This window comes from Equus caballus, chromosome 9 (assembly GCF_041296265.1).
Source record: "Equus caballus isolate H_3958 breed thoroughbred chromosome 9, TB-T2T, whole genome shotgun sequence".
In the NCBI taxonomy this organism is placed as follows: domain Eukaryota; kingdom Metazoa; phylum Chordata; class Mammalia; order Perissodactyla; family Equidae; genus Equus; species Equus caballus.
Genome location: NC_091692.1, coordinates 18,575,517 through 18,603,506, shown reverse-complemented (window position 1 = coordinate 18,603,506; position 27,990 = coordinate 18,575,517). Strand labels below are relative to the sequence as shown.

Here is a 27,990-nt window from a genome sequence, read left to right as displayed (position 1 = left end):
TAACATCAACTAAAACGGTTTTTCTTTTACTAGTTTTCTTTTACAAGAGAATAATCATTGTATTAATATTATACTACAAAAGCATGTAGACTCCATAATTAAAAAAATTAAATGTCAGATATACAAGTAATGGCATTTTCTCCAATAATTCACAATTTTTACAATTTCTGCTATTTAGAACAAATGTTAAAATTCCCACGATTTAAGCATCATTAAATATGAATTGAAACACTTAGCATCTCCAAGAAGTATTAAGAATGGCAGAACTTTACAATTAAGTATAAATCTTGCATTGGTGACATAGCTCTCTTTTGTTATTTTATTTCTTAAGTAAACATTCTACTATGGTATGTTTTCAAGTGAATAGTTGTGGTTTGAAAAACTAAGTTCTTATATTAATTGTATTAATTGTGAAGAGCCTTGAGGTTGGACAATTTTTTAAAATTATATGATAACCTTGAAATGTGAGATATGGCTACCCAACTTAAGAGTATGCATCTCACAACCACTGTTAGAAAAGGTCATTTTAAATTCACATTAAGATGAGTGGAGTTTAATCAGATTTTGCAAGGCTTTTATGAAAATCTTAATATGGAAACCCTCTTTTGAGAATGATGATACCTCTCAAAATCTGCTCTGCAGTATTTTAAGTAGGGGCCAATTAAAATTCCTGTTGAAAAATGAAGACAAAACTATTGATATTCTGAAATAAACATTTTATGATATTGTCACTATACTGACCAAAGCATAATTAAAGACAGAAGTTACAAGTTTATTTCATACCTAAAGGTTAGTTATTAGTGAGGTCTAAATTTTTAAAGAAACGTTCACTAGCAGCCAGTATAAGTAGGTAACTACATAAAATAATACTGTTATAAATTTTGCATTTAGTAGCTAACGTGGTGTCAGTACAATTCTGAAAAACCTGTCATTAGTAGTATATGACTTGCTAGCAAGTGATCTTCCCTGAGGTAAGAGACCATATGCAAAAGTCTGCTCATTTCCAATGAAGTTAGATACTTAGAAATAATGACAATAAGGACCTGTGACTGAGAATATGCATTTCAGGTTAATATATATCTTAATTACAAGCACTAGGCTTGATTGTAAAAACCAAACTAAAAATCATCAAAAGATAGAAAGCAAATTTCACAGTCAATAGCATTTGCTAAATTTCTCAGGTCTTTATTCTAACGTTTTCCAATAAAATACCTGAAACATAGTGAAAGGGGGGGGGAAGTGGGCCTTAGGCTTGCTCTTTTAACTAGTTCCTGAGTAACCATTCCCTTGAAGTTTATTATATTCTAGCTCATAATATTTGGCAATGTCTTGTTTTCTTCAATTTCAACCAGTTTCTCACTACTAGAATTCTAGACATACACCATCTTCAACTCTACCTGGACTTTGAGTCATCGATTCAAATTTGGTATGATTAACTATAAAATGGATTACTGAAGAAAAAAATTTACAATTTACTCCGATTTTCAGTAAAACACTAAAAACAGTTTAATTATAGGATTGAATTATAATGTTACATCTAAGGCTAAAAAAATATTTTAACTGATTTATGATCTCTAGCTTGGACTCAAAGTTGTGGCAATCACAAATGGTAGTACTAAAAAATAATCATTCTAGAGTCATATGGAAGGACAAAGGATGATATTTAAGAACTTAAAGAAATTCTGCTCTAAAACGTCTTTGTGAAGATGATACCTGGCCCACTTCTCAAAAACCATTAATTACCCCATCAAAGATCAGCTGATTTAAACTAATTTCAAGAAATCTGACCATTCTCAGAATCAAGTCTTTTATTCCTTATCAAGGGAGAACCCAAACTATTATTATAATATTTATACCTAACCAGCTTCTAAATAGCATTGCTGTGGCAAGAGAAATTAATAGTGTTGTCAGAGATTAAGCCCATCTCTTAATGTTCACAGGTGCATTCTAACTTGACTAAGTGCAAGTATTTAATAGGGAGATAAAATTATTTGTCTCTGATATTTTTACATTATGCTAGGAGAGTGTAATTGTCAGTTATTAACTAAACATTATCAAGCCACAGGTCAAGAAAATGTTAAAGAAAAGTGATTATATCATTTACGTGAAAGCAGTGCATTTGCTTGTTAAACAATTTTCCTGTATTTAAACTAACAAAAAAAAGGGAGGGGGTACATGTTTCAGTGGCTGAAAAAGCCAAAAATAATTATAGTGGTTAGAGATATTTGTAATTTTCAGTTTAATACACAGAAGCCATCTATCCTAACTAAATGGGAAATATTATTTGGTAGCTGCAGTTCTTTATGCAAAACTAGTACACAATATAAAAGTTCTAAATTTTCCTTCTATTTAGATACAGAGAAAGACACTTGAAAGTAAATTTAGAAGAAGAATGGAGACAAAATATGGTTTAAAAAATGTGATATGGTGATGAAACTAATCCAAATATACATCTTGCTCAGATATTACCTGGAAAATGCCTAGATTCTCCATTCTTTCCTTATTCAAAATGCAGTAGTTCATTTAGTAAGTAGATTCAGTCAGAGATACTTTCATAGAAAGAAAACTAAAACCTCCCCTATTTGGAAACACAAGTTAAAGTACTGTCTGTATTCCTCATGAATCAACAGGTTGAGATTTTTAAACACCTGATAATACACTTTCTGATGTACATTTTCTTAGAATGCAAACATAGTTCTGCATCTGTTACATGTGCAAACAGAGACAGCCAGGCTTTGAATGCTCTAGATAAGATTGTATTAACATACATTTTGTCTTTCATCCATTCAAATTCAACTTAATTTCAGTGAACAGGGGAAAAATATGGATTGAAATGTACATTTCAGAATACAGATTTGCAGAATAGGATAAAATAGTGCAATACCAATCTCGGGATAAACATTCTTTGTCTTTAAGGAGTAAGCATGAAAAGGTGCTTCTTGAGGAAACTGGCACTAAAGATTTGATGAATACACTATTTAAGCAAATGCCCAGTTGATCAGGGTATGATGCAGTAAAATTTGCATCCAAATCCAGGTAAAGCCAACAAATAAAGAGAATCTAATGGACTCTAAGAAAAGAAGGAAACATTTTTGGTTCAAAGGGGCTCAAAGACACTTAGCATATACAAGCTTAAATACCATTGATCAAAATTGTGGAACAATGTAACCCATTCATAAAGATAAATTCTTATTTATAAATTCTCTGTGAATCTGACAAACTCTGAAAATTAGAGATTAACTACTGCTACCATTATTTTTATATTTTCTACCACACTTTGCAATCAACTTTTCTGCAAGATTAAAAAAAAAAAAAATTGACCAGGCCAGGATTCAAAAAATAACAGTAACATATTATCAACAACAGAGCACACAATTGGCTGTGTTGGCTCAGACGGCAACATTACTGAATCACATTGACTTTATCATTCTAGAATAGATATTTTCCCCCTAACCTTGCTCAAATTAGCAAAATGTTATATTATTACCCTCTATTCTCAAGATATTTTCACCAAGAATACATATCTCTATGAATGTGTTTACGTTCACAGAAATGTCAGGAACCCAGTCTAATAAATCCTTTTATGAATTTTAAGATACAATTTAGTTCAGATAACCTTCAAATTTACATAACTCTTTTGTCATTCTAATACATATGTGGGATGGTTACCTTGATGACATCAACATTAGCAAAATCTCCTTTCTCCCCCAGTTCTAGCCTTCTCAGAAATCAAACATATTTAAGCAAGAGAATTTTTATGTTTGAAACATTAAGACTTTCGTGGAATTAAAATTACAAAGAACTTCCAATGAACCACATATATGTAAGAAACTCATCTCAGCAGATCTATTAACTAATTTATAAGAATTCAGAGCCAGCCTGGGCAGCAGTATATTAAAAGCTATTGCCAATCACACACTGCGATCATGCACTGAATAACAAGATATAATCTTTGAATTATATACGTACAAGATTTTTAATGACTAATCAAGTTATGTGGCCCAGCCAACAAATATTACATATTCACAATAAACATTCTGCCTTTATTAGCCTCTAATTAAATCAAGAGTGATCCATTGGCTCAGTTGTGTTTGTCATCTCAGCATCTTGACTATCCATCTCTTCAGGCTCCTCCACGGAATTTCCCTTTTGTGCTTTTGACCTTGTGGCAAATGCTGCTCCCAGTGCCTCCGCCACACAGCTATCAGTTGTTTCTGTATTCAAGTTTTCAGTGCCACCAGTTAAAGAAAAAGATTCAGGTAAGCCAGTCTGAAGACTCCCAGACTTCACAGAACTCACACCTTCTACTTTCCTTTGAGGAAGATCTGATGGTGACTGCTCTGTACTTTGATCCCGCAAGTGCTTGTCCATCGAAGCCTGAATAGAAGAAACCATTTCCTGCAATTTTTTTCGCTGGGCCTCAACCAAATCAGGATCAAGCTGCCTGCTGTCTCTCATTGTAACTACTCCAGGAGCTATTCGAATAAGCTCACTGTTACTAGGAGCAGCTGGGAATACAGAAGGCTCTGTTTTACTGGAACTACTACTAAAGTCTGTCCCTGTGCTATGCTTCCTTACAACTGGGGTTTCCCTACCTCTTGGATCAAGGTGTGGGCTACTGGATGCAGTTCCTAGAGAATGACCTTTTCCCTGAAAGGCAGTTACATTATGCAGTTGCTCAGATTTCTTTTTCACTACTCCACCACTACCTAGTTTTAACAGCCCATGTGAGGGACTTGATTCCCTACTTCTTGTAGTAGCCTCTGCTCGAACCTGACTTACAGCCTCTTTAACTAAATCTTCAACATCAGGACCGATGGGGAAATGTCCTGCAGCATCCACACACAACTCCAGTCTATCTTCAGAAGCATTATAGACAAAGGTTTTGCCAGGCAGATGTGGAAAAGTACAATGTTTGCCATCAGCCATACCTAAAGAAGGGAAAAAGACATTTAACATATTAAAATCGTACTTAAAAAGTGTAGCAAAGACAACCATAGTTGAAATAGTGAATTTTCAATAATAATTTACAGATAGCTTTCAAAACAAAATTAGTTAGAAAATAATTTATAGAATTTAATACTATTACAAAAAAGAAATATCACCACAGACCTTAAAGTAGTTCCCCATGGGATGTTTTTTAAAAAAATTTGATTAACCTATTACAAAGTTAGGAAAGGGGCTTGAAACAAAGAGCTGAGCTATAAGGAAAACACTAGCAATTGCTTATAGTAAAGCAATTGCTTATAGTAAAGCAATAAGAAAATATACTTTCATTTACCAAGATTTAAATTATAAACTACAAATATACTATAAAGGCAAAGTGTTGTACAAACGTGTTGCATAGCGTGTTGAATTAAAAATCAAAAGTAATTCTACTGCATTACAGAATACCAGAATATAAGTTGTTTCCTCAGTGTGCCAAAGACGTATATTTTTCACAAATATAAAAAATATGAACTTTCAAAATAAGAAATTCCATAGTTAAAGTAGTAGTTATAGGGGCACATTTAGGAGAGCTAAGATTAATGCACTGTGACTTCAGGATAACTGCAAGAACTGACAGTCACAATAAATTAAAAAGATATTCAATTCAAATCCTTTGAAATATTTATATTTCATGTTACTACTCTTATTCCTCTCTGGTAAGTCAGACCCACCAAAATAAGCCTGAGTTATGGATGTTCCTCAAATGGCCCACTGCGATTACTTCTCATAGTCAACGAGAGCAAAGCAGAGGATAAAAACTTTAAAGCAGGCTTCTCTTTACTTTCTAGTTGAGGAGTTTGGTCTCACTACATGGTATTCCAAAATTTTACATTTTTTCCAGCCTGGGTATAAAGAATTGCAAGTGTGTTTTAAACTATCCAATATCCTTACATTTTAAATTTGTCACTCTAAGCATATTCCAAGTATGCAAAAATAAGAGTTTCAAATTTTATGAAACCATAGATTGCTATGTTAAAAAAAGTTGAAGTAGAACTTTTAATAATACATGGTACATATGGGTATGTTTATGGTAAAATATAAAGGCAAAAGCAAACTAGTTAAAAATGAATGAAATTGTTAGTAAGTGCGATAGAAATTCAGAGAGGGGGAAAACGCGTGAACTCTGGAATGCTTTGTGGGCATTTAAGTAGTCTCCAGTTTTGTAGGTTATTAAGAACAGTTCCTTCCTCCACTGAAAAAAGCTATAGAATGCTTCTAATGTATCTCATTGTGAATATTCCAAATAACCAGAGAAAAGAACTAAACTGCAAGTGAATAAATAACATACAGGAATTTCAAATAAACATTCACTTCAATGGTAAGTAAAGTATCAGTTAATAAAAATCCAACTAGAATTTCCTCTTGGAACCACATTTTTGGCAGAGAGAACTGACAAAAACAGACATACAAAATTAAAATCAGAGATCTGGTCTAAATAGTACCTTTCATGGTACAACCCTGGAATCAGTTTACTGTCTACCAATCCCCTACCTCAGAGACTGTAAACCATGGCTCAGGAGACAAAGGTGGCAAAGAAGAGAATTTTGAATGGTAAGGCCAGGGATGGCTCTAGGCAAAGCTTTTAAATATTCATTTCAATAAATAGTATCTATTGAGCCTCACTCTGTGCCAGGACCTGAAACAGACCCTGAAGATTCAAAAATAAAATGTAATTCTTAGGAGACAGATGCAAACAGATCATTATAATACAATCAGGTAAGTATAATAATGAGTATACTACTCATTTCACTGATTATTTGAGAATTAAATGAAAAAAACATGCAAAAGCACATATGACAGTGCCTAATATAAATCAGGCAGTCAACAAATTTTTTTTTTTTTTTGGTAAGGAACATTGGCTCTGAGTTAACATCCATTGCCAATCTTCCTCTTTTTTTTCTTTTTTGCTTGAAGAAGATTAGCCCTGAGCTAACATCTGTGCCAATCTTCCTCTATTTTGTATGTGGGGTGCCGCCCCAGCATGGCTTGACGAGTGGTGTAGGTCCGTGCCAGGGATCTGAACCTGTGAACATGGCCCACCAAAGTGGAATGCACTGTACTTAACCACTATGCCACAGGGCTGGCCCCAGGCAGTCAATAATTAACTCCTCTATTAGATCAAAAAGGTTTTGTAATTGTTTCCAGGCTGCTTCTGTGGTGCTTTCCCTTGGCTATCCCTGGAAAGAACCATAGTCTCACACATGTTCATCTCAGTATTATTTACAACAACACACTGGAAACAACTGAAGCTTTCAACAAGAAGAGAATGGTTAATAAAATTATGGTCTATCTACCTGACAGAAGTAATTTTCAGCTATTAATATTGATATAAAGGAGAAATCTATGATGCCTCATATATACAGTAAAATGTGCATGATGGTAAAATAGCAAGAAACAAATCTAAGTACCATAACTACAATCATGCCAAAAGTATGCAAGCATAAGACAAATATATAGAAATTATAGGTGATGTTTCCATTTCTATAGTTTCTAGACTTTTTACATTATTAAAAAATTTAAAAATACATATTAAAAAAATCAATACAAATACTTTGTTGTGATCCCTTTAAGCATAATTTGTTCTATATAATTTATATAGTCCTTTGAATTTTAAGAATCAAAGTGTATTAAAAATTCTATATTACATATCAACAATTCAACAATGGGTGAATTATATTAAAATGATATGATAGAATACTACGCAGGAGTGAAAATCAACAAACTACACTTGAACCCATCAACACGAATTAATCCGAAAAAGTGTTTCATAAAAGCAGCAAGACAGAGAATGTATACAGCATAATTCCATTTTTATAAAGTTCAAACACAAGCAAAACTGAACATGATAAAGTTAAAGATATCTATATAAGTGTTAAAACTAAATTTGCCCTTCATCTCTGCATTTATCTCTGTATAAAGACCTGCAAGGAAGCTTACTATATTTTAAGCAAATTACTTTTAAAATACTTTTCCAAATATAAAGAATAAGAGTATTAACTGTTTAGTTTGGTTATATTGGGCAATATTTCTGTTCAAAGGTAGATGTAACCATCTATCTGTTCGGGTAGATTTGAAGAAAGTAAGAGAAGTATATTCTTTCTCAAGTTTTGGAGGGTAGGGGTGTATGTCTGGGGGTGATGAGGGCTTGACATGCTCTGATTCCTTCACCACAGGAGAATAACAATGATCTGTCACATGAATCATCCTAAAAATAGATAAAATTTTACTGTAAATAACAGAAGAAACTGTATATTGAAAGGTAGGATAATTTCCTGACGATGACTCATTTCAAATGGCTGTGTTATAGTCAAAAGAATTTTAAATAATTCTGCAAATAACAGCTGGAATCCTAATAACAATAACAAACATTAGCTAAGTATTTATTAGGCACCAGGCCTTTTGCTAACTATTTCATGTGCATGATCTCATTTGATCCTAACAACAACCCTGAGATTATCATACCCATTTTACAAATAAAGAAACTGACACTTAGAGGTCACTCAGTTAGTAAGTGGTAGAACCAAAATTTGATCTCAGATGTTCTTACTCGAGAGCTCCAAATCCTAATAAGGATAAATACCACAGGTAACATTTTAAAAAACATAAGGGCTCTATTGAGATATAATTCACATACAATTCACCCATTTTAAGTGTACAACTGAATGGTTTTTAATATATTCACAGAGTTGGCAACCATGACCACAATCATTTTTAGAACATTTTCATTACCCCAAAAAGAAACCCCAAACCCATTAGCAGTCACCCCCATTTCCTCCCCTGACCCTACTCCCAGTTCTAGACAACCACTGATTTACTCTCTGTCTAAGTGTGCACATTCTGTGACATTTCAAATAAATGGAATAATACAATATATGGTCTTTTGTGACTAGTTTGTTTCATGTAGCATAATATTTTCAAGGTTCATCTATGATGTAGCATGTACCAGTACTTCATTCCTTTTTATTGCCAAATAGTATTCTATTGTATGGTTATACCACATCTTGTTTATCCAATCATCAGTTGATAGACCTTTGGGTTGTTTCCACTTTTGACTATCATGAATAATGCTATTATGAACATTGTATTCAAGCTTTGTGTGAGCATATTTTCATTTCTCTTGGGTATATACCTAAGAGTGGAACTGCTGTATTGTATAGTAACTCTATGTTAAATCTTTTGAGGAACTGCCAGACTGTTTTCCCAAGCGGGGTACCATTTTACATTCCCACCAGCAGTGTATGAGGGTTCCAATTTCTCTGCATCCTTGCCAACAGTTCTTATTATCTATCTTTCGGATTACAGCCATCCTAGTGTGTGAAGTACTATTTTATTGTGGTTTTGATTTGCGTTTCCCTGATGGTTAATGATGCTGAGTATCAGTTCATGTGCTTATTGGCTATTTATATATTTTCTTTGGAGAAATGTCTATTCAGATCCCTTTGCCCATTTTTTAATTGGGTTATTTGCCTTTTTATTGCTGAATTCTTTATATTCCAGATACAAATCTATTAACATATATAACTTGCAAAAAGCTTTCTCCCATTCTGTAGATTGTCTTTTCACTTTCTTGATGGTGTCCTTTGCAGCAGGAAAGTTTGCTTTTTATCTATCTGCTTTTTCCTTTTGTTGCTTGTACTTTTTCTGTCATATCTAAGAGGATTTTGCCTAAATCCAAAGTCAAGAAGCTTCATGCCTATGTTTTCTTCTATGAGTTTTCTAGTTTTAGCTCTTATACTCAGGTTTTTTATATATTTTGAGTTAATTTTGTATTTGATCAAATTTCATTCTTTTGCATGTGGATATCCAGTTGCCCCAGCACCACTTGTTGAAAAAACTATTCTTTCCCCCGTTAAGTTGTCTTAGCATCACAACCAACATTTTTAAAATAATTTCAAACCAGAAACATAAAACTATTTAGAAAATAATCAACAGAGTCATCCCCACACCACCCACACCACCCTCCCACACACAAAAAAGAAGTGAGAGAAGTTATTTTCAATTGCATGAAAGACAGTGCATAATTATCCAAATTACTGGGATCCCCATAATCAATCCTAACTAAATACTAACTTTCTAAAAAAACATTAACTGGTATCAATATATTTCAGGAGCTAGAATGAAGTGAAAGATGGAAAATTAAAAAGAAAGGGATGCAAAAAAAGGGGGGGGGAGGATGCTCAGAGAGAAATTTATAGCTTCAAATGCTAATGTTAGAAAACAAAAATCTATAATCAATAATCTAAACTTCTACTTAAAGAGACTAGAAAGAAAAGTACAAATTAAACTCAAAGCAAACATAAAGAAGGAAAAAATAAAGAGCACAAATCAATGAAACTGAAATCAGAAAACAGTAGAGAGAACCTATAAAACCAAAAGCTGTTTCTTCGAAAAGATCAATAAAACTGATAAACCATTAGCTGGACTGGTCAGCAAAATAAGAGAGGCACAAATTGCCAATATCAGAAATGAAATAGCTATAGACTTCACAGACATTAAATAGACAGTAAAGGAATATTATAAACAACTCTATACCAATAAAATTGATAACTTAAATGCAATGCACAGATTTCTTGAAAGACAAAGCTAACAAAGCTTACTCAAGAAGAAAGGGATAACCTCAAGAGCACTCTATTAAAGCAATTAAATTTGTAGTTAAAAACTGTCCAACGAAGAAAACTCCAAGCAGAGATGGCTTCACTGGTGAATTCTACCAAACATTTAACAAAGAAATAATATCAACGCTATTAAAAAACCTACCAGAAAACAAAAGAGGAATGAATACTTCCCAACTCTATTTCATGAAGCCAACGTTACCCTGATTAAACAGTCATTACACATACCATTATCCCTCATTAACAGTCACAAAGACACTCAACAAAATATTAGCAATTTAAATCCAGCATGCAAAGTTGGTTCAACATGAAAAAAATCAATGTAATTCACTCTATCAACAAACTAAAGAGAAAAACCGTAAGATCATTTCAGTAGATGCAGAAAAAAAGCACCTGATAAAATTTAACATCCACTTACAGTATAAACTCTCAGTAAACTAAGAATAGAAGGGAATGTCCTCAACCTGATAAAGGGCATTTCTGAAAAATCTACGGGCTGAAGGCTTCTCCCTAGATCGGGAACAAGGCAAGGATGTCTACTGTCACTCACCAGTCCTATTCAACACCGAACTTGTAGCCAGTGCAATAAGGCAAGAGAAAGAAAGAAAAGGCATCCGGATTGAAAAAGAAGAAATAAAACTGTCTTTTATTTGCAAAGGACATGATGACCTACATAGACAACCCCAAAGAATCTGCTAAAGAACTACTAGAATTAATATTGAGTTTAGCAAGGTCACAGGATATAAGGTCAATACAGAAAAACCAGTCTTATTTCTATGCATTAGCATTGAACAATAGGAAATTCTAATTTTTAAAAAGCATCTTTTACAATAATATGCCAAACACATGAAATCTTTAGGTACAAATCTAACAAAAGCTGCAAAAATTGTCTGCTGAAAATTATAGAGTTTCGATGAGAGAAATTAAAGAAGACTTAAACAGAGAAACAACATTTTCATGAATCAGAAGATTTGACGTTGTCAAAATATCAAGTGTCTTCAATTTGATCTATACATTCAACGCAATAATAATAAAAATCCTAGCAGACATTTTTGTAGAAATTGACAAGTTGGTTCTAAAATTTATATGGATAAACAAAGCACTTAGAATACCCAAAACAATTTTGAAAAAGAATAAAGATGGAGGACTTATTCTAACCAATTTCAAGAATTACTATGAAGATACAGTAATCAGGACTGTAGTATTGGTAAGAGACATATAGATCAACAAAACAGAAAAGAAATTCTAGAACTAGACTGATACATTTATGGTCAACTGATTTCTAAAAAACAACTTTATGGATGTATATTTTACATATAATTCACCCTTTTCAAGTGTATAATTCATGGTCAATTGATTTTTATAAAGATACCAAAGTAATTCAATGGGTAAAGTATAGCTTTTTCAACAAATGGTGCTGGAATAATTGGACATCCATACATTAAAAAACTGAACCTCAACTCATACCTTGCAACATATTAAAGAATCAACTCAAAATGGGTCATAAACTTAAATACAAAACATAACACTATAAAACTCCTAGAAGAAAATATAAAAGAAAATTTCTGTGACCTTGGATTAAGCAAAGATTTCTTGGATAGGACACAAAAAGTATGAATCATAGAAGAAAAAATTGTTAAATTGGTTGTCAAAATTAGAAATCTCTGCTCTTCAAAAGATACTGTTAACAGAATGAAAAGACAAGTTACAAACTGGGAGAAAATATTTGCAAAACACATTTGATAAATGATGTGTGCCAGAACATATAAAGAACTCTAAAAACTCAATTATAAAAAAATTCAAACCAATTTAAAAATGGGCAAATAAAGAAATAGCAAACAAGCACATGAAAATGCTCAACATCATTAGTTATCAGGGAAATGCAAATTAAAAGCACTACAAGAGAGTACTGTAAACCTATTAGAATGGTTTTAAAAACAAAAACTGCTACTACCATGTGCTGACAAGGATACAGAGCAATAGGAACTGTAAAACAGTGCTAACAGGAATATAAAATGGTCCAGCCACTTTGGAAAATGGTTTGGAAGTTTGTTATAAAGATATGCATATACTTACCATATGACTCAGTAATCCCACTCCTAGCTGCTTACCAAAGAGAACTGAAAACATACATCCCCATAAAGACCTGTACACAAATGTTTATAGTGGCTTTATTCATAGTAGCTGAAAAGTGAAAACAACTCAAATGTCCTTCAACTGGTTACGGATTTTTAAAAACGTGATACATCCATACAATGGAATACTACTCAGTAATAAAAAGGAATGAACTACTAATACATGCAACCAGACAGATGAATCTCAAAAGTACTAGGCTAAAACAGAAATTGCCAAATTTTTTCTGTAAAGGGGAAACATGGTAAATATTTTAGGTTTTGCAGACCACATAGTGTCTGTCACAACTAATCAACTCTGCCATGGTAGTGCCAAAGCAGCCACATACAATACGTAAACATGAGTGTGGCTGTATTCCGATAAAACTTTATATGTAACAGGCAGCAGGCCTGATATGGTCCACAGGCAGTAGTTTGCCAACCCCTGTGCTAAACCAAAGAAGCCAGATACAAAAGGTTACACTATATGATTCCATTTATATGGTGATATGGAAAAGGTTGCCAGGGCCTGGGGGTAGGGGTAAGGGATTAATTAGAAAGCTGCACAAGGCAACTTTTTGGAATGATGGAAATATCTTATATCTTGATTGTGGTGATTGTTACATGACTTTATATGCTTGTCAAAATTCACCTACCTGTATACCTAAAAAGGATTAATTTTACTGTATGGAAGGAAGCCAGCCAGTCAGCCATCCTTTGGTCCCCAATTCAAATGAACCAAGAGAAAAAAACGTTTCTTAAGACAATCAAAAATCAAGGAAATTTAAACACTGACTGGATATTTGGTGATATTTTAAAAATTACTGCTCATATTTTTTAGATGTGATAATGGTATTGTGGTTATTTTTTAGATTTTATTTGTTTTTCCTTTTTCTCCCCAGAGCCCCCCAGTTCATAGTTGTATATTTTTCGTTGTGGGTCCTTCTAGTTGTGGCATGTGGGACACTGCCTCAGCGTGGTTTGATGAGCAGTGCCATGTCCGCGCCCAGGATTCGAACCAACGAAACACTGGGCCGCCTGCAGCGGAGCGCGCGAACCTAACCACTCTGCCACGGGGCCAGCCCCTGTGGTTATTTTTTAAAAAGAAAAAAAAGAATTCTCACTTTTAGAGATACATACTGAAGTTCTTAGAGATGAAATTATATTATGTCTGCAATTTGTTTTAAAATAGTCCAGTTGAGAAGTGAGGTAGAAACATACTGATAATTGTTGAAGTGGGTGGTGGGTAAAAGGGGTTCATTATATTATTCTTGCTACTTTTACATATGTTTGAATATTTCTACAACAGCCAAGTTGGGATTTTTCTTTTTTAAGAAGGAAAAAAAAGTATGTGAGGAAGTGATAAAAATCATAAAATAGAGATTATGTACTTAATGTCTACAGAGGTAGATGAAGAAGTAAAATAAGCCAGACTGATAAAGTCTGGGGCTAAAAGCATTCACATCAATTCTTTGAAAAAACTCCAAACACACACTCCAGCAACCTCTCTCTTAAGATCTTAAAACTCTGAAGATACAGTTATATACTTCCACATATCTTTACAAACAATGAACACACAATGTGAAAAGAAGATAAATGTAAAAGAGCTGTTTCCTAAAACCCAGAAAGCACTGAGGTATACAATAATCATAGCCAAAACACAACAACAACAACAACAACAAAAATACCATCTCTTCTGGTTCTGGGACAGTCACTAGCATTATAACGAAGTGCTTCTAACTTCACAATTTGTCTGTAGTTGTTAAAAATCATATACATAATTTAAGTGAGAAAACAGGAGCAAGAAAGTGACAGAAGATTTTTATTAATATTATAGCAGAAAACATCGCTGACCATATCAGGATAATCATCCATTTTAACTAGGCCAACTGCCAAAGAAGACCATATACCTAACATTAACATTGGAAACAGTTTCAGAAGAATACTATCTGAACTTTCTTAATCTTATAATTGAACTGAGATATGTTATCTAATAGCTTGAGTGGAGATATTTTATCTAAGAATAAAATCAGAAATTAACTATACCCATGGTTTTCTTCATAATATTGTAGAATACGCCACCCTGCTGGAACATGTGAGGAAGCCCCTTTGCATAAGACCATACATCTTCTCCTGTAAGAGAAAAACAGATACAGTGTTAGCAACAAACAAATGAGTTCAACCCAGAGTTGCTTCAATATGGATTGGCCTCGAACAGAAACTGCAAGGCAGACCTCCTAAATGAGTGATGCAGTTTGGTATAACATATAGGGAGATGACATGGAGTGACGGGACTATTTGACACTAGAAAATGCACAGCCCATCAAAGATGGCAGCCACTGCCAAGTGCTCTGATGGAAGAGTGTTGGCCTGATGTTTCAAGACCATACGGCTTTTCAAGAGAAGCTAGAAATCAGGGTTTTTAATGTGAGTTCTCTCAATTTTTAAATGTAAGAACTAATTTAAAAATGTCTTTTAAAAACTGCATGCGTCAATACCGGGCATATTAAACAAAACATATCTGAAGACTCAATCCAGTTCAAAGGAAAGTAGTTTGCAGCCTTGGACTAGAACAACAGAAAGGGTTACAGAAAGATATTTTTAAAAAGTAGAATATAAAATTGTATATTCTATATTTATGTTAAAACCAAACAAAAATAGATGGAAGGGGCTAGGGAGAAAAGTAAATAGGTAGACTGAAGATAAGTAATTAGTGTTGTATTTTGTTCTTAAAAGTTGACTTTTTTAAGTAGAAATTTAGGGGGGAAATGACTTGTTGAAGAGATTTATAATAACCTTTAGCAGTCCACAAAATATCCAGAAGCAAACCACCATTTCACAAAAATATTTTTTCAAAAGCAGCCTCTGACAGTGCCTATTTCAATAAGAAGTTTCAAAGAAAAAGTTAAGGGTGATAACCACTGTCCAAGAAGTTGACAAGGAATGAAAGGAACATTAAAGTTATTTTTGGTTTGTCAAATATGGTTGTTTTTGTTTCTTTATATTTTTATTATTTTCCAATCTGATAATGTATATGTACTACTTCTATAATCAAGACTTTTTTTTAGTCAATTTTAACAAAGAAAGGTTAACTTTCATCTTTCCTACTAGAAGTTTACATTGTTGGATCTGAGCTTTGAATGGAGGTTACTGATGATGTGAATTAATCACAATGTCCCTACAATCTCTCAGAGCTCTAACCTCTCCCTACATCCATCAACAGGAATACGAATTTGCATGGCATTGGCTAAAGTCACTCAGCATATCAGTTTAAAGTTTACAAGTTGTAAAAGCTTTGGCGCTTGAAGTTTCAGTTAACTGGAACATTTACTTACACAAAACACTTCATTTGCTAATGATACAGTACAACTAAAATATGGCTATATTTAAGGGTAGGCTCACAGAAGTTTAATTTTAAATTTTGAATACAAATAAGAGCCCCCAAATACATAATGCTAATAACTTCTGGTAGAAGTTCTGATTGCTGAACCTATTAACCTTCATTTGGATAAATTATTTCTTTGGTGATAACCTTTCATTTAGTTATTATCAATGTTATCTTTTCCCCCCCAATATACTGATTTTCTTATTTTTAAAGATCGGCACCTGAGCTAACAACTGTTGCCAATCTTCTTCTTTTTTTCTCTCCCCAAAGCCCCCCAGTACACAGCTGTAGATTCTAGTTGTGAGTGCCACTGGTTGTGCTATGTGGGACACCGCTTCAGCATGGCCTGATGAGCGGTGCCAGGTCCGCGTCCAGAATCCCAACCAGCGAAACCCCGGGATGCGAAGCGGAGCGCGTGAACTTAACTACTGGCCACGGGGCCGGCCCCTATCAATGTTATCTTAAATGTACTTAGTATTTTATAAAATACTCTAGGATATCATTTATTTGGAAAGGATATCAAAAAATTATATGGTAGCACAATTTTTTTGGTAAAAATCTGAACAGGTGCCAAAATAGTGAACTCCTCACAACTGACCACCTAACTACTAGTAGGAAAAATGGCATTCCTTAGTACTTTACATACCTAACTATTCCTTATTTAAGCACGCAGAAATCCAAGTAAGAACTCTATTGGAGTGTTTATCAACCTTGTTTTCATTACCTTCCCCCAAGGATCCTTTTCAGACATTTTCCTAATCCGCCTCCACCATGATGTTTGAATACTACAGATACACTATCTGTACATGTACTACACGTATATCTGAGCTTTATTCATTAAATAGAGCAAGATTTTTTTCATCTTCTCCCTCTTCCCAAGAACCAATTTTCATCCCCTAGAGAGGATATGGCCCCAATGAGTATGCATGCTCTATACATGCTTTAAGGGAAGGATAACTATCATCTAAACCTCTGTTATCTACCCAGCTCTGAGCAGGCACTTCACACAGTTTCATTTTCATAGTTCTCATCACAACTAAGCCCTCTTTTACAGACAAGGAAACAAGCTCAAGGAGCTTAAATAATTCTTCTAAGAGCAAACAGACAGTAAGGAGCAGAGCCAGGATTTGAATCCTGTGTATAGCTTATAACCTTTCCACTGATATTAAACCTCTACGAGAGACCAAACTGGGTTACAACAAACTTGACAAAACTATCCATAGTCTTTTCCATGGCATCAATAGCTGGTTGGGAGCAAAAAAAGGCAAATTATTTCCTTTGGTATACAAATAATTCCACTGAAGTCATGTTTGTTGGTAATAGAACCAAGGAAGGATTAGAGATTAGGAAGCTGGGATTGTGACACTTTGCACAAGGCCCCTGTCAGTCTCATATGGCTCTCCACCACAGTTTTCTCCATCCCTTCTACAACTGCCCTGGTTCAGGTCCATCTCCTGCCTCTGCCTCATAACTAGTTTTGAGAATAGAATTACTGCTGCTGCCTCATAACTAGTTTTCCTTCTGATCTTATTTTCCCCAACTCCCTTCGCCATACAGCCCTCAGAGTTAAACCTTTAATGGTTCACCAAAACCATATGGTAAAATCCAAGCTCCTTTTTTACAGCATACAAGGAATTTTAAGAACTCTCGCCCTCTCTCCTATCTCACATTTCTCATCATACCCTAACTTGATTTTTACAAAGTAGCACCACGAAACTGCTCCAGTTCCCCAAAGGCCAGTAACTGCTGTCTATTCGTTAAAACTCAACTTAGGTGTCACTTCCTCTAGGATTCTTCACAGTGGTTGTTAAGTAGGTACCTTCTACGCAAATGAATACCACAGCCCTTATCACACTGCAGGTTAATTTAGCTTACTTTTCTGTTTTCCCTTCTAGACTAGAAGCTTTTCAGATTCAGGAAAAGGTCAGTGGCCTATCTGACTTTCTATTCCCAGGGCCTGACACAGTGCTGAAAAGACAGTAGCACTCTTAGCATTCACTGAATGAATTTATATGAATGAATAGTATAAATGAGGCTTTTCCTTTTAACAACACCTGAAAGAAGCCCAGAAAAACTTAATTGAAGCAGCACAGTGATAACTGTTCTTCAATGTTATATGGATAAAATACAACTAATGGTACCATCTGTACCTCTTCATTATTCTAATAAAAGAAAGTCATAGAAAAAATAATGGGAATGACATTTAGGTATAAACTTCCAGTTATAAAATAAGTAAGTTGGGGGCCACCCCGTGGCCAAGTGGCTAAGTTCGTGCGCTCTGCTTTGTCGGTCCAGGGTTTCGCTGGTTCAGATCCTGGGCGCAGACACGGCATTGCTCGTCAGGCCACCTTGAGGCGGCATCCCAGATGCTCCAACTGGAGGGACTCACAACTAAGATATACAACTATGCATGGGGGGGATTAGGAGAGAAAAAGCAGGAAAAAGAAAGGAAGATTGGCAACAGTTGTTAGCTCAGGTGACAAACTTAAAAAAATAAAATAAAAGTAAGTCATGGGGATGTAATGTACAGCATGGTGACTAGAGTTAATAATACTGTATTGCATATTTGAAAGTTGCTAAGAGAGTAGATCTTAAAAGGGTGGAGGGGGGGATGGGCTGGTGGCATAGTGGTTTAGTTCATGTGCTCTGCTTTGGTGGCCCAGGGTTAGCAAGTTCAGATCTCGGGCGCGGACCTACGCACCATTCTTCAAGCCATGCTGTGGTGGCGTCCCACATACAAAATAGATGAAGATGGGCACAGATGTTAGCTCAGGGTCAATCTTCCCCAGGAGGAAAGAAGTGGGGGGGAGAATTATTTTTCTACCATTTCATTAGAAAACAAACTTCTAGAAAATAGGAACAGTTTGATAAAACACTTAGCAAATAGTATATTAATTCACATTTTCCTGTTAGTCATCAATTAATTTTACTATATAATTCAACTGTTTCTTTATACTACAACAGTAAAACACTTACATTCAATATATTGTGTGTGTGTGTAAATGTAGAAGAAAGTCTGCACCACCATCATAGATAACCTCTATTCACACCTTGTCTTCCTCAAATCCTTCCTCCTAACAGTCTTCAATTCTCCTACCCAAACAGTAGCTATATATGGCAGTGGTATTATGGATGGTTCTTCTTTTGGTTTATCTGATTTTTTTTTCCTTTTTAATAAGAAGTAATTTTTTAAAAGTATGTTAAAATGAAACATTTTTTAAAACATTATATTTTTCTAACTTTCTCTACTAATAATAAAATCATAGGGTTAAAAGTGAGTTTAAAAGCTCATCATTCCAACTCTCAGACTTTAGATATTTAAAAAGACAATTTCAAGTTTCTGCTTTGCAATTTATGAAACAAGAGAGTAAATTTAAAAATCTAAGATCTGTATGAAATATATTTTTAAAGACCCCCTCAAAAAATATCTAAAATTAACTCAGAACTCAAGTATCCATGACCATAAAAGAAACTGACCAAAATGTAAATTTAAATAGGAACATGGACTGTTTCTACTAGAAGGAATCCTAAAGGTATTCATTAGCTGAAAGAATTGCTGCCATCTCTCCACCCTTCCTGCAGATCCTCCCATCTAAAAACGTATCCACCTTATCAATAGTCAAACCCATTTCTAAGAAAGGCATGCCTGTTTCTCTCCTTATAATCAGTCCCGTAAGTGTATCCACCCCATACAGCTTTTAGTGTCATCAGCATTAAAAGATACATTTATCATACACCCACACAAACCTAACTGTGTGCAAATGTGTACACAAACGCACACACAGAGCCTGATTCTCTCAGGGAGTGCAAATGTTAAAGAGAACTATCATATTTTACTTTATACTGGAATTCTTTGAATTTTTAAAAATATTATCTTGTAATTGGAAAAACATGAAGGAAAATAAAAGGTATCAAAGTAGCTGAGTGCAGAGAGGAATAGAATCAATATTTAACTTAACCTTCAAAGTATGATAGTATAAAATCACCATTTACAACATACACATTAATCTTAAGATATATCTATATGTATTGTTTTTTATTCAACTTTATGACTGCTCCCCATTAGCAGTATGCTGTATACAAATCAATTAGAAGGCCTATCAGATGGCATTAAAGAATAATCATATACATTAAGTATTATCTAGATTTGAGACTGTCTTTCACACCTTTTCTTTTTTTTGAGGAAGATTAGCCCTGAGCTAACTACTGCCAATCTTCCTCTTTTTGCTGAGGAAGACTGGCCCTGAGCTAACATCCATGCCCATCTTCCTCTATTTTATATGTGGGACACCTACCACAGCATGGCTTTTTGCCAAGTGGTGCCATATCCACACCCAGGATCCAAACCGGCGAACCCTGAGCTGCTGAGAAGCGGAACGTGCACACTTAACCACTGCACCACTGGGCCGGCCTCCCTCTACTTCTTTATATGTGGGATGCCGCCTCAGCATGGCTTGACACGCAGTGCCATGTCCACACCCGGGATCTGAACCAGCAAACTCCAGGCTCCTGAAGTGGAACATGCGAACTTAACTGCTATGCCACTGGGCCAGCCCCTAACTCAACATTTGAAGAAAAAAATCAAGATGCAATAATGATATTCAGACCCAAGGTCATCTAACAAATAAGTGTTTGAATCTCAAGTGCGATTCTGGAAAATTCTAAGGCAGTTACAACATCAAGAGGTACTACAAAATTACAAAATAGTGTGCACTTTAAAAATGTATATTAAAAACTCATCCAGTTCTTTCAGGAAGATAAAAACTATATAAAAATCAAACAAGCTTCTCAACTCCTGAAAGGCTGCTAACCTTTTGTAGTGAAGTGGAGTAAATATAACAAGTAGCCTAATTCTATTAAAGCAACTCCAAACTGTCAAATTTCACTTTTCACAAATCTGTCTTTATCTCTTGAAAAAAATGAATTCGAAACTTAGTGGAATACAACACTAAGAAAAAAGAAATAAGCTTAGTATTTATGGTGGATATCTACCACAAAGAAAATCCACAAAAAACTGGTCTACCAGAAAAGTTAGTAACATATTTTGCAATGCCAGAGTTAGTCACTCACATAGTACATAAATAATGAAAATTACAGTCTGCAAAAATTGTTCAATAACCTCCAAGTGGTCTGGATAAAGCAGATTAAAACCTATGAACTACTACAGGTAGAACATTGTTATTTCATTTTAAACGACTGTCATAAGATTGAAAGTGACTAGTTCCATGAATGGTTCATAATGAGCAAAAGACTGATGCACTAACTTACTGTCTTGTTGATATAAATTCTATTTAATAAATACTCTACTTAAAAACAAAAGAAGAGAAAAACACATGTCCCTGGCTATCAAGCAGTCACCCTATTTAATGAAGATATACAATTCCATATATATGGCTTTTACAATTTTTTGTAAAATTTTTTGTGTACCTGGGATCCAAACTGGCGAACCCTGGGCCGCCGAAACAGAACGTACTCAGTTAACCGCTGTGCCAACAGGCCGGTCCTGGCTTTTACAATTTTTATGTATACAGAAAAGAAAGCTGGAAATCTGTTGATGAAAGCTATAAAAGTAGGGGATGCCCTCACCTGAAATCCTGCAGGTAAGTTTAGGAAAGGCAAGGACTGAGTCTCATTCATCTTTGTATCTCCAGCACAGTCTCTAACTCATAGCAGACATTCAATTTGCGAAAATAATCTGCATTCATTCATTCAACAAGCATTTATTTGGCACCTTGTAAGTGTCAGGCCCTGTACTAGGTGATAGGGTATTGCATGGGTGAATAAAACAGGCTACCATCTCTGCCTTTGTGGAGTTTATAATATAGTGGGGGAGGCAAATGAATAAGTAAACCAACAAATAAGATAATGAAAATTTGTAATGGGTATATGAGGGAAATGAACAGGGTACAAGGATAGAGGGGACCTACTTAGAATGGTTAACAAGTCTCTCAAACCCTTAGATAAGGTGATCAGAAGAAAGCCTCTGTAAGAAGGTGGTATTTAAGCCTAAACCTAAATGAGAAGGAGCCAGCTACTCGAACAACATAAAGTTTAATTAGTTATTTTCTAAACAAACATAGCAGAAGCTTAGCTCACATTTGGTAATTCACAAGGTAATTTCTGCACTTTAAAATTTGCAATTTTCTAAATAAATCCTGTCACTTTTCATTTTCCAGCCCTCCCCAGTCTAAACATCAGTAGTTCCCCAGCACTTCTTACATAAGGTTGTGTGCATATAACCATCCCCAAATTGATTTTTTTATAAATACATCACTTTTCATTAAGAAAATCTTCTACATAATTCAGACACAGTTATAAAAGAATTTGAGACAGAATACTAATATTTATAGAGGGACAAGTACAGGCCAAGCACTGTCTTACTACTTTAAAACAGAAAGTCTCTCAAGTGCTACCACTATAAAATTAGCAAAACCCTCTCTTTAGGTTCAAAGTTTGTGTTGGGAGTAGAAGATTTAAAGAAATGTGTGGGTTTGTAGCAGCAACAATATAAATGTTGGAGATGAAGAGGGAAGGGATCATAAAAGGAAGACATTATCTTGGTGAACTCATTGCAGTCCACAGTCAAGTACTCAGATATTCAGGTCCAGAAACCTCAAACCAAACTCAAAAAGTGACTAGTTATAAACCAGAATTATACTTTACTAATTTTCATTAGGAAATATATTATCATGCTGACCAGACTTTTAGACTACTGATCATAATCTTACCCACACCAATTTATTAATCTACAATGGAGAACACAGCCTTCCAAATGAACATAATCCTCATCTGCACTCTCACTTGTACATCAATACTTATATCAGGAAGTTAAATGAGTGATCAGAATACATACGTGATAGATACAGAATCAGTGAAGGGATACAGCTCTTTCAGCCAGGCCACGGCGAGGGCTGATCAAATATTCCTACCCCTCAACAGAAATTACGTTTCTAGTTACCAGAATTTTCATGAACCCCAGATGATGCATCTTTTCCCTTTGTACAGCAGTATATAAATAGTGCCAAATTCTGCTTTTGAACTCTTTTTCAATGTTCAATGCTGACCATCCATTCCATTTCTGCTGACACAGCCTTTCTTTAGATATGTTAGTCACCTATTTAATTCAATAAAAAACATTTCAAAGCGGCTATTACCTGCTGGTCATTATACTAGGTTAACCTAGATATACCAAGGTTAAATGATAGGAGCCACATACTCAAGAATTCATCTTCTATTGAAGACTTTGTCTTTCTTATTTTTGACCTAGGAGATTGCTGGTTTCTTAAAGTGCCTTCTGCGTATGTCTAATTTTATTCATTCTGTGCTGATGTTATTTAATTTTCAGAGTTCTGTGAGTACTTTACTGTTGCCCTGTGTTATCTACTACAAGGGGAACTTTGGATAGAAGAGGCAACTGAAATACTAGGCAGTTAAGCAGCTTGCCTGAAATCACTAAGTTAATGAGTAGTGGAGCCAAGATTCAAATTCTAGGTCTTTCTGACTCCAAAGATCACACAATCTTTCCTCTATTCAATGCAGTCTCTAAGAAACTAAAAACTCTGAGAGAGAGAAATATGTAAAGTGCTTAGTACATTTCTGAATATATCCTCCAATTCAATGACTATGTCTGCCAAAATAAAATCAGCAATATCAAGTTGTAAATTTGTACAGGGCTTTTAGACCTCGTGTTAATGACTAGGCCCCCAAACTTAACAAGCCAGCAATAAATAATCTTCATTTTGGTAGGTCAAGGCCCAATTCACCGATATTTAGTACTCTTAGAAAACAAAATAAAAAGCCAGATCACTTTTCTAGTTGAAAATTCTAATCTCAGCAAAAAGAAGGTCCTTCTAATATGTAATATAACTAAATTTTACTTCTACTTTAAGCCTTAATAAAGCATATTAACAGTGATTTAGAAACAAAGATTAAGCAAATAAAAATGATGTAAAAAAAGTGCACCATTGAATCATATCCCAAATCATCTAAAGTTTTAAATTACATATTTGGTTGATAATATATTTTCCTTTAATTTATGCTGAATTATTAAAAAGAAATGCTTCTTCAACAATCCCATTAACATCTACCTCTGTTTCTTACATTTCTCATGAGTTATAATAGTTCATTACATTCAATGGCAAAGAGTCAGTGAGCAAGGAAATTACTTAAACACAAATTCTAATGTACAGATAAGAAAAATGTGATGAACTCGGAAAGGGAGAACAGGAAATGGAGGAGAGAGACTGAGGTGGAAGTGCAGTGAGAATATAAGCACCAGAAACTGCAATTCATCAAACAGGAAGTCCTGAAATCACATGATATGCAGGAAAATAAAATTTAAAAATAAATGAAAAAGGGCAAAGTGGGCAGGCTCAATACAGCCAAATGGAGGAAAAAAATTAAAAAAGACTCCAAATGGATACGTTATAAGCCTTTTTTAAAAAAACAATTACAAGAATAAGTTATATTTAAATAACCTGGTGACAGTTAAGGGATTACTTTCACTTTCTTACTTATGTTTCCCTAATATTTACTCAATAGAGAATCACACCAACGTCTATCCATTAACTGTCCAAAAACTAAAGAAAATAATTTTCTCCTAAAATATATAATCAAATAGTTTTTACGAAGACCACAGTTTGTTTGTTTTTTTCACAAGGATAACACAGAAACTATCATATTCACAATTAAGTTAAAAAATACCAGCTGAGTTAAATTGATCTTACCCATCAATGTTGCTAAAAGACACAAGGAGTACATTTCTTTGTCAGCTTGCTCCTGAAGTTCCTTAGAAGAGAGTTTCCCAGTAACAGCAATCTCTTCTTGCTTCACAGTGTGGGCTGAGTGTGCTGCAGCAGACGGACCACCTTCTGCTTTACTTTTTAGAATCTCTATTGTAATTCTGTCACCATGCTGTAAAGGAACTGGCTCCTTTTCCATTCCTGGCTGGGGTGGCATTAACTCTTTGGGAGGAAAGCCATATCGAATACACTGCAAATATGGAGGAATGTTGAACTCTCTGGCTATGCTTTCCTGAAGTTCAAAAAAGGTTGTTGAAGACTTAAGAGTAACCATGGACTGTCGTCCATCATTAGTTGTTATTCGGATCTTCTTCTCCTTAGAAGTTGTTGGTGAATAAGGAGACTTGGTAGGGGTAGCAGGTGCAGAGGACGGACCATCACGAATGGTACTGGGAGAAACAGTCCTGGGCTGTCCTTTTTGTTCTTGTTTTAACTTCTCTGTTTTCCGTTTCTGCATTACAGAAGCCTGTTCCATAATATTCTGTTGAATAGTTCTTTCAGTTTTACTCATGTTTAACTCCTCCTTGTGCAAAGTTTTTGTTTTCTGTCCAGTAAGAATAATTTTAGTTGGGAGCTGCGACTCCGACTCTTGTCCCTGTACATCTCCAACTCTTTGGGCATGAGCACCATCTATATTTACAGGAGTATAATCGTCAGGATTCTTTTTGGCAGTCTGATGCAATATAGTGTGGACAACTTTCTGAACTAGGATTTCACTCCCAAATTCACCTGGAAAGTGCTTGGTAACAAGTTTCATTGCAACATCATAAACATTACTATTCAAAGATGAATCACTTTCATATTGGAACCAATATACTGTTTCTCTGACCACTCTTCCACCCCATTCCAAAGTAATAGGAAAAGCTTCTGGTAGATTGTCATATTCTTTACCATCCCAAAAATGTTTGAATCCACAACCACATTTGCCACCAGTGGACCTAGTATTAGTTCTGTCCCCATCCAAATACACAATAGACCCATCTCCTCTGACCCTTCGCACAGATGTGCCATGGCACCAATTACAAGCTGTTAGGTTACTCAATCCATAGTCTGGTACCAGAACATCTTTGACTGAATCATATGAGCAAACCAAGTTGTTCAAGGGAAAGCTATAATTTTTGTCAGGCCTCAGCTGTCCATGAGTACTTTTTGCCAGGTTATACAGTTTCCCTCCTGGAGCCAACCACTCTGGAGGAACATGAAGTTCAGAAAGGGCACCACAGAGCAAACATTTGTGGAGGCGATTATCCATTACTGCTTTTTTAGCAGCTGCTGTGACTTCTTCAGGCTGAACTCCTATCACTCCAGTCCTCCTGTAGAAATACTGATGGACATCAGCAACCAAACTAGGATGGATACCATGTTTGTCCATAAAGACTTCTTCCATAGCAGCAACAAGCCTAAGTAAGTATTTATCCTGCAAACTTCTATCTCCTCCAATAACACAACCACCATCCTCCTCAAGTTTGATGTACTTTTTAATAAGGTCCTGAGGCACACCCCAAGCTTTAGGAAGCAAATTCATGGGGAGTTTGGGCAAAGCAGCCCCTTTTATGCCTACCAAGGGAATATAATGGTTTCTACCAGAGCTACTCCATGCAATACAGATCGGTTTGTTCAAATGACCATCCCTCCCAGTGCACTTCTCTGCAGGGATGAGCCCAGGCAGAAAGGTGGCTGAATAATCACCAGAGCTTCTCATGCCACTGAGAGAATCTAAGAGAATAATAGGGCGATGCAACACATTGGCAAGGCCAAATATGTGGATGTTCCTCAGGCCCAAGGGAACACCCTCGGGTGGTACAAACAGAGGGTCGCACTCATTGATAATGTCCTCCCACTCAGCAGCATCAATGAAGTCATGGAACAGGGCTTGATATCGGGCCAGGTGCTGCTGAAAGTGCTGTTTAAGATTCTCTCTCAAGGCATGCCAGAAGAGCTCCCGGCCTACTAGAGCCCGGGACACAGCATGCACCAGGCAGTGTCCATCCCCGTCCACATGCACTGGAATGAGGCATTCCTGACTTTTATTGGCCCGCTTGATATCCTCAAGAGTGTCATGCAAATATAGGAGACTTCCGGAGCGGTCCTTGCCGTAGCCCACCGTGTTAACATGTTCTGGTTCTATGAGGAAGGCGCGGTCACCCAGCAAAGCGCAATCGAACAGTTCGCCCTGGTTCATATCCCGGAGAAGCTTAGCCCGGCCTGTCTGCTTGTCCATTCCATAGCGAGCTAATATGGGCGACAACAATTTGCAGTGGTAGTTGGAAAGGCCCATCACCTTTACCAGTTCCGTGTTCTTCTTGGGTGCCCCTGTCACCCCGAGCAGCGCGTTCCGCAGCAGGTTGTGTAGCACTACGTCCGGGTCGGTCACCTCCTCTACCCCCAGCAGCTGTTGTTGCTCGTGCCGCTGTCCGCACTCGGTACACTCGATGCTGACAGAACCGGAGGCCGGGAAGAACAGACGCGCCTGGCACTTCGGATCTGGGCAGCTCCCGGAGAGGATCCTCCGATCTCTCCGCTTCGACAGGCCCCCCGGAGCAGCCGCCGCCGCTGCTGCCACGGACGGCGGAGTCTGCGGAGCCTCAGGGGGAGGAGGTGGCGGCGGCAGCGGCGGCGGCGGCGGCGGCTGAGACATAGCGCTCGGCTCTCGTGTCTCGATCCGCGTCCCAAGCGAACCTCAAAGGCTCATAGCCCAGACCCCCACCGGCCGACTCGGTCTAGTCCAGGCCCAGGGCGAATCACTCTCCTTTCCCTACCAGCTCCTCCTCCTCCTAAGCGAAGCCGGAAGCGCCGGACGTTGTTTCTCTTCTTACTTCTCCACTGCCGTAGCCGTTGCCCCGAACGTAACGGCCACCACCCTACCCCGCACTCACACTCACTCACTCTCGCTCGCTCTCTCCCAGACACACAGACATACACGCCCTCACTGAGACTGCGCAGGCGCAGCTTCCGCTCTGCCCTCTGGGAATTAGAGTCTTCTAGCCGCTCTCCTGGCCATCGAGTGCTAAGATCTTGGGTCCATAAAGAACTACAAATATCGTGAGGCCAAGCGGTTCAGCGCCCACGGCAAGGAGGAAGAGGAAGGCAAT

At 36.2% G+C, this 27,990-nt stretch overlaps 1 protein-coding gene across 1 annotated transcript; it reads right to left on the bottom strand.

Moving 5' to 3' along the window:
• Window positions 1–27,990, bottom strand: VCPIP1 (valosin containing protein interacting protein 1). Its single transcript, XM_005613087.4, has 3 exons — window positions 24,824–27,990; window positions 14,759–14,845; window positions 1–4,931 (listed from the first exon to the last, which is right to left on the bottom strand). Exons 1-3 carry the CDS (start codon window positions 27,534–27,536, stop codon window positions 4,063–4,065), a joined length of 3,669 nt encoding a protein of 1,222 aa, XP_005613144.1. The 5' UTR covers window positions 27,537–27,990; the 3' UTR covers window positions 1–4,062.

What these genes read in the sequence shown, in the direction of transcription:
- VCPIP1 (XM_005613087.4), bottom strand. Translation starts at nt 27,536, where the DNA reads ATGTCTCAGCCGCCGCCGCCGCCGCCGCTGCCGCCGCCACCTCCTCCC. An exon ending in TCTTTTAGCAACATTGATGG is followed by an intron (nt 14,846 to 24,823) that starts GTAAGATCAATT and finishes TTTCTCTTACAG; the next exon opens with GAGAAGATGTATGGTCTTAT. An exon ending in TATTATGAAGAAAACCATGG is followed by an intron (nt 4,932 to 14,758) that starts GTATAGTTAATT and finishes TCCCTTCTTTAG; the next exon opens with GTATGGCTGATGGCAAACAT.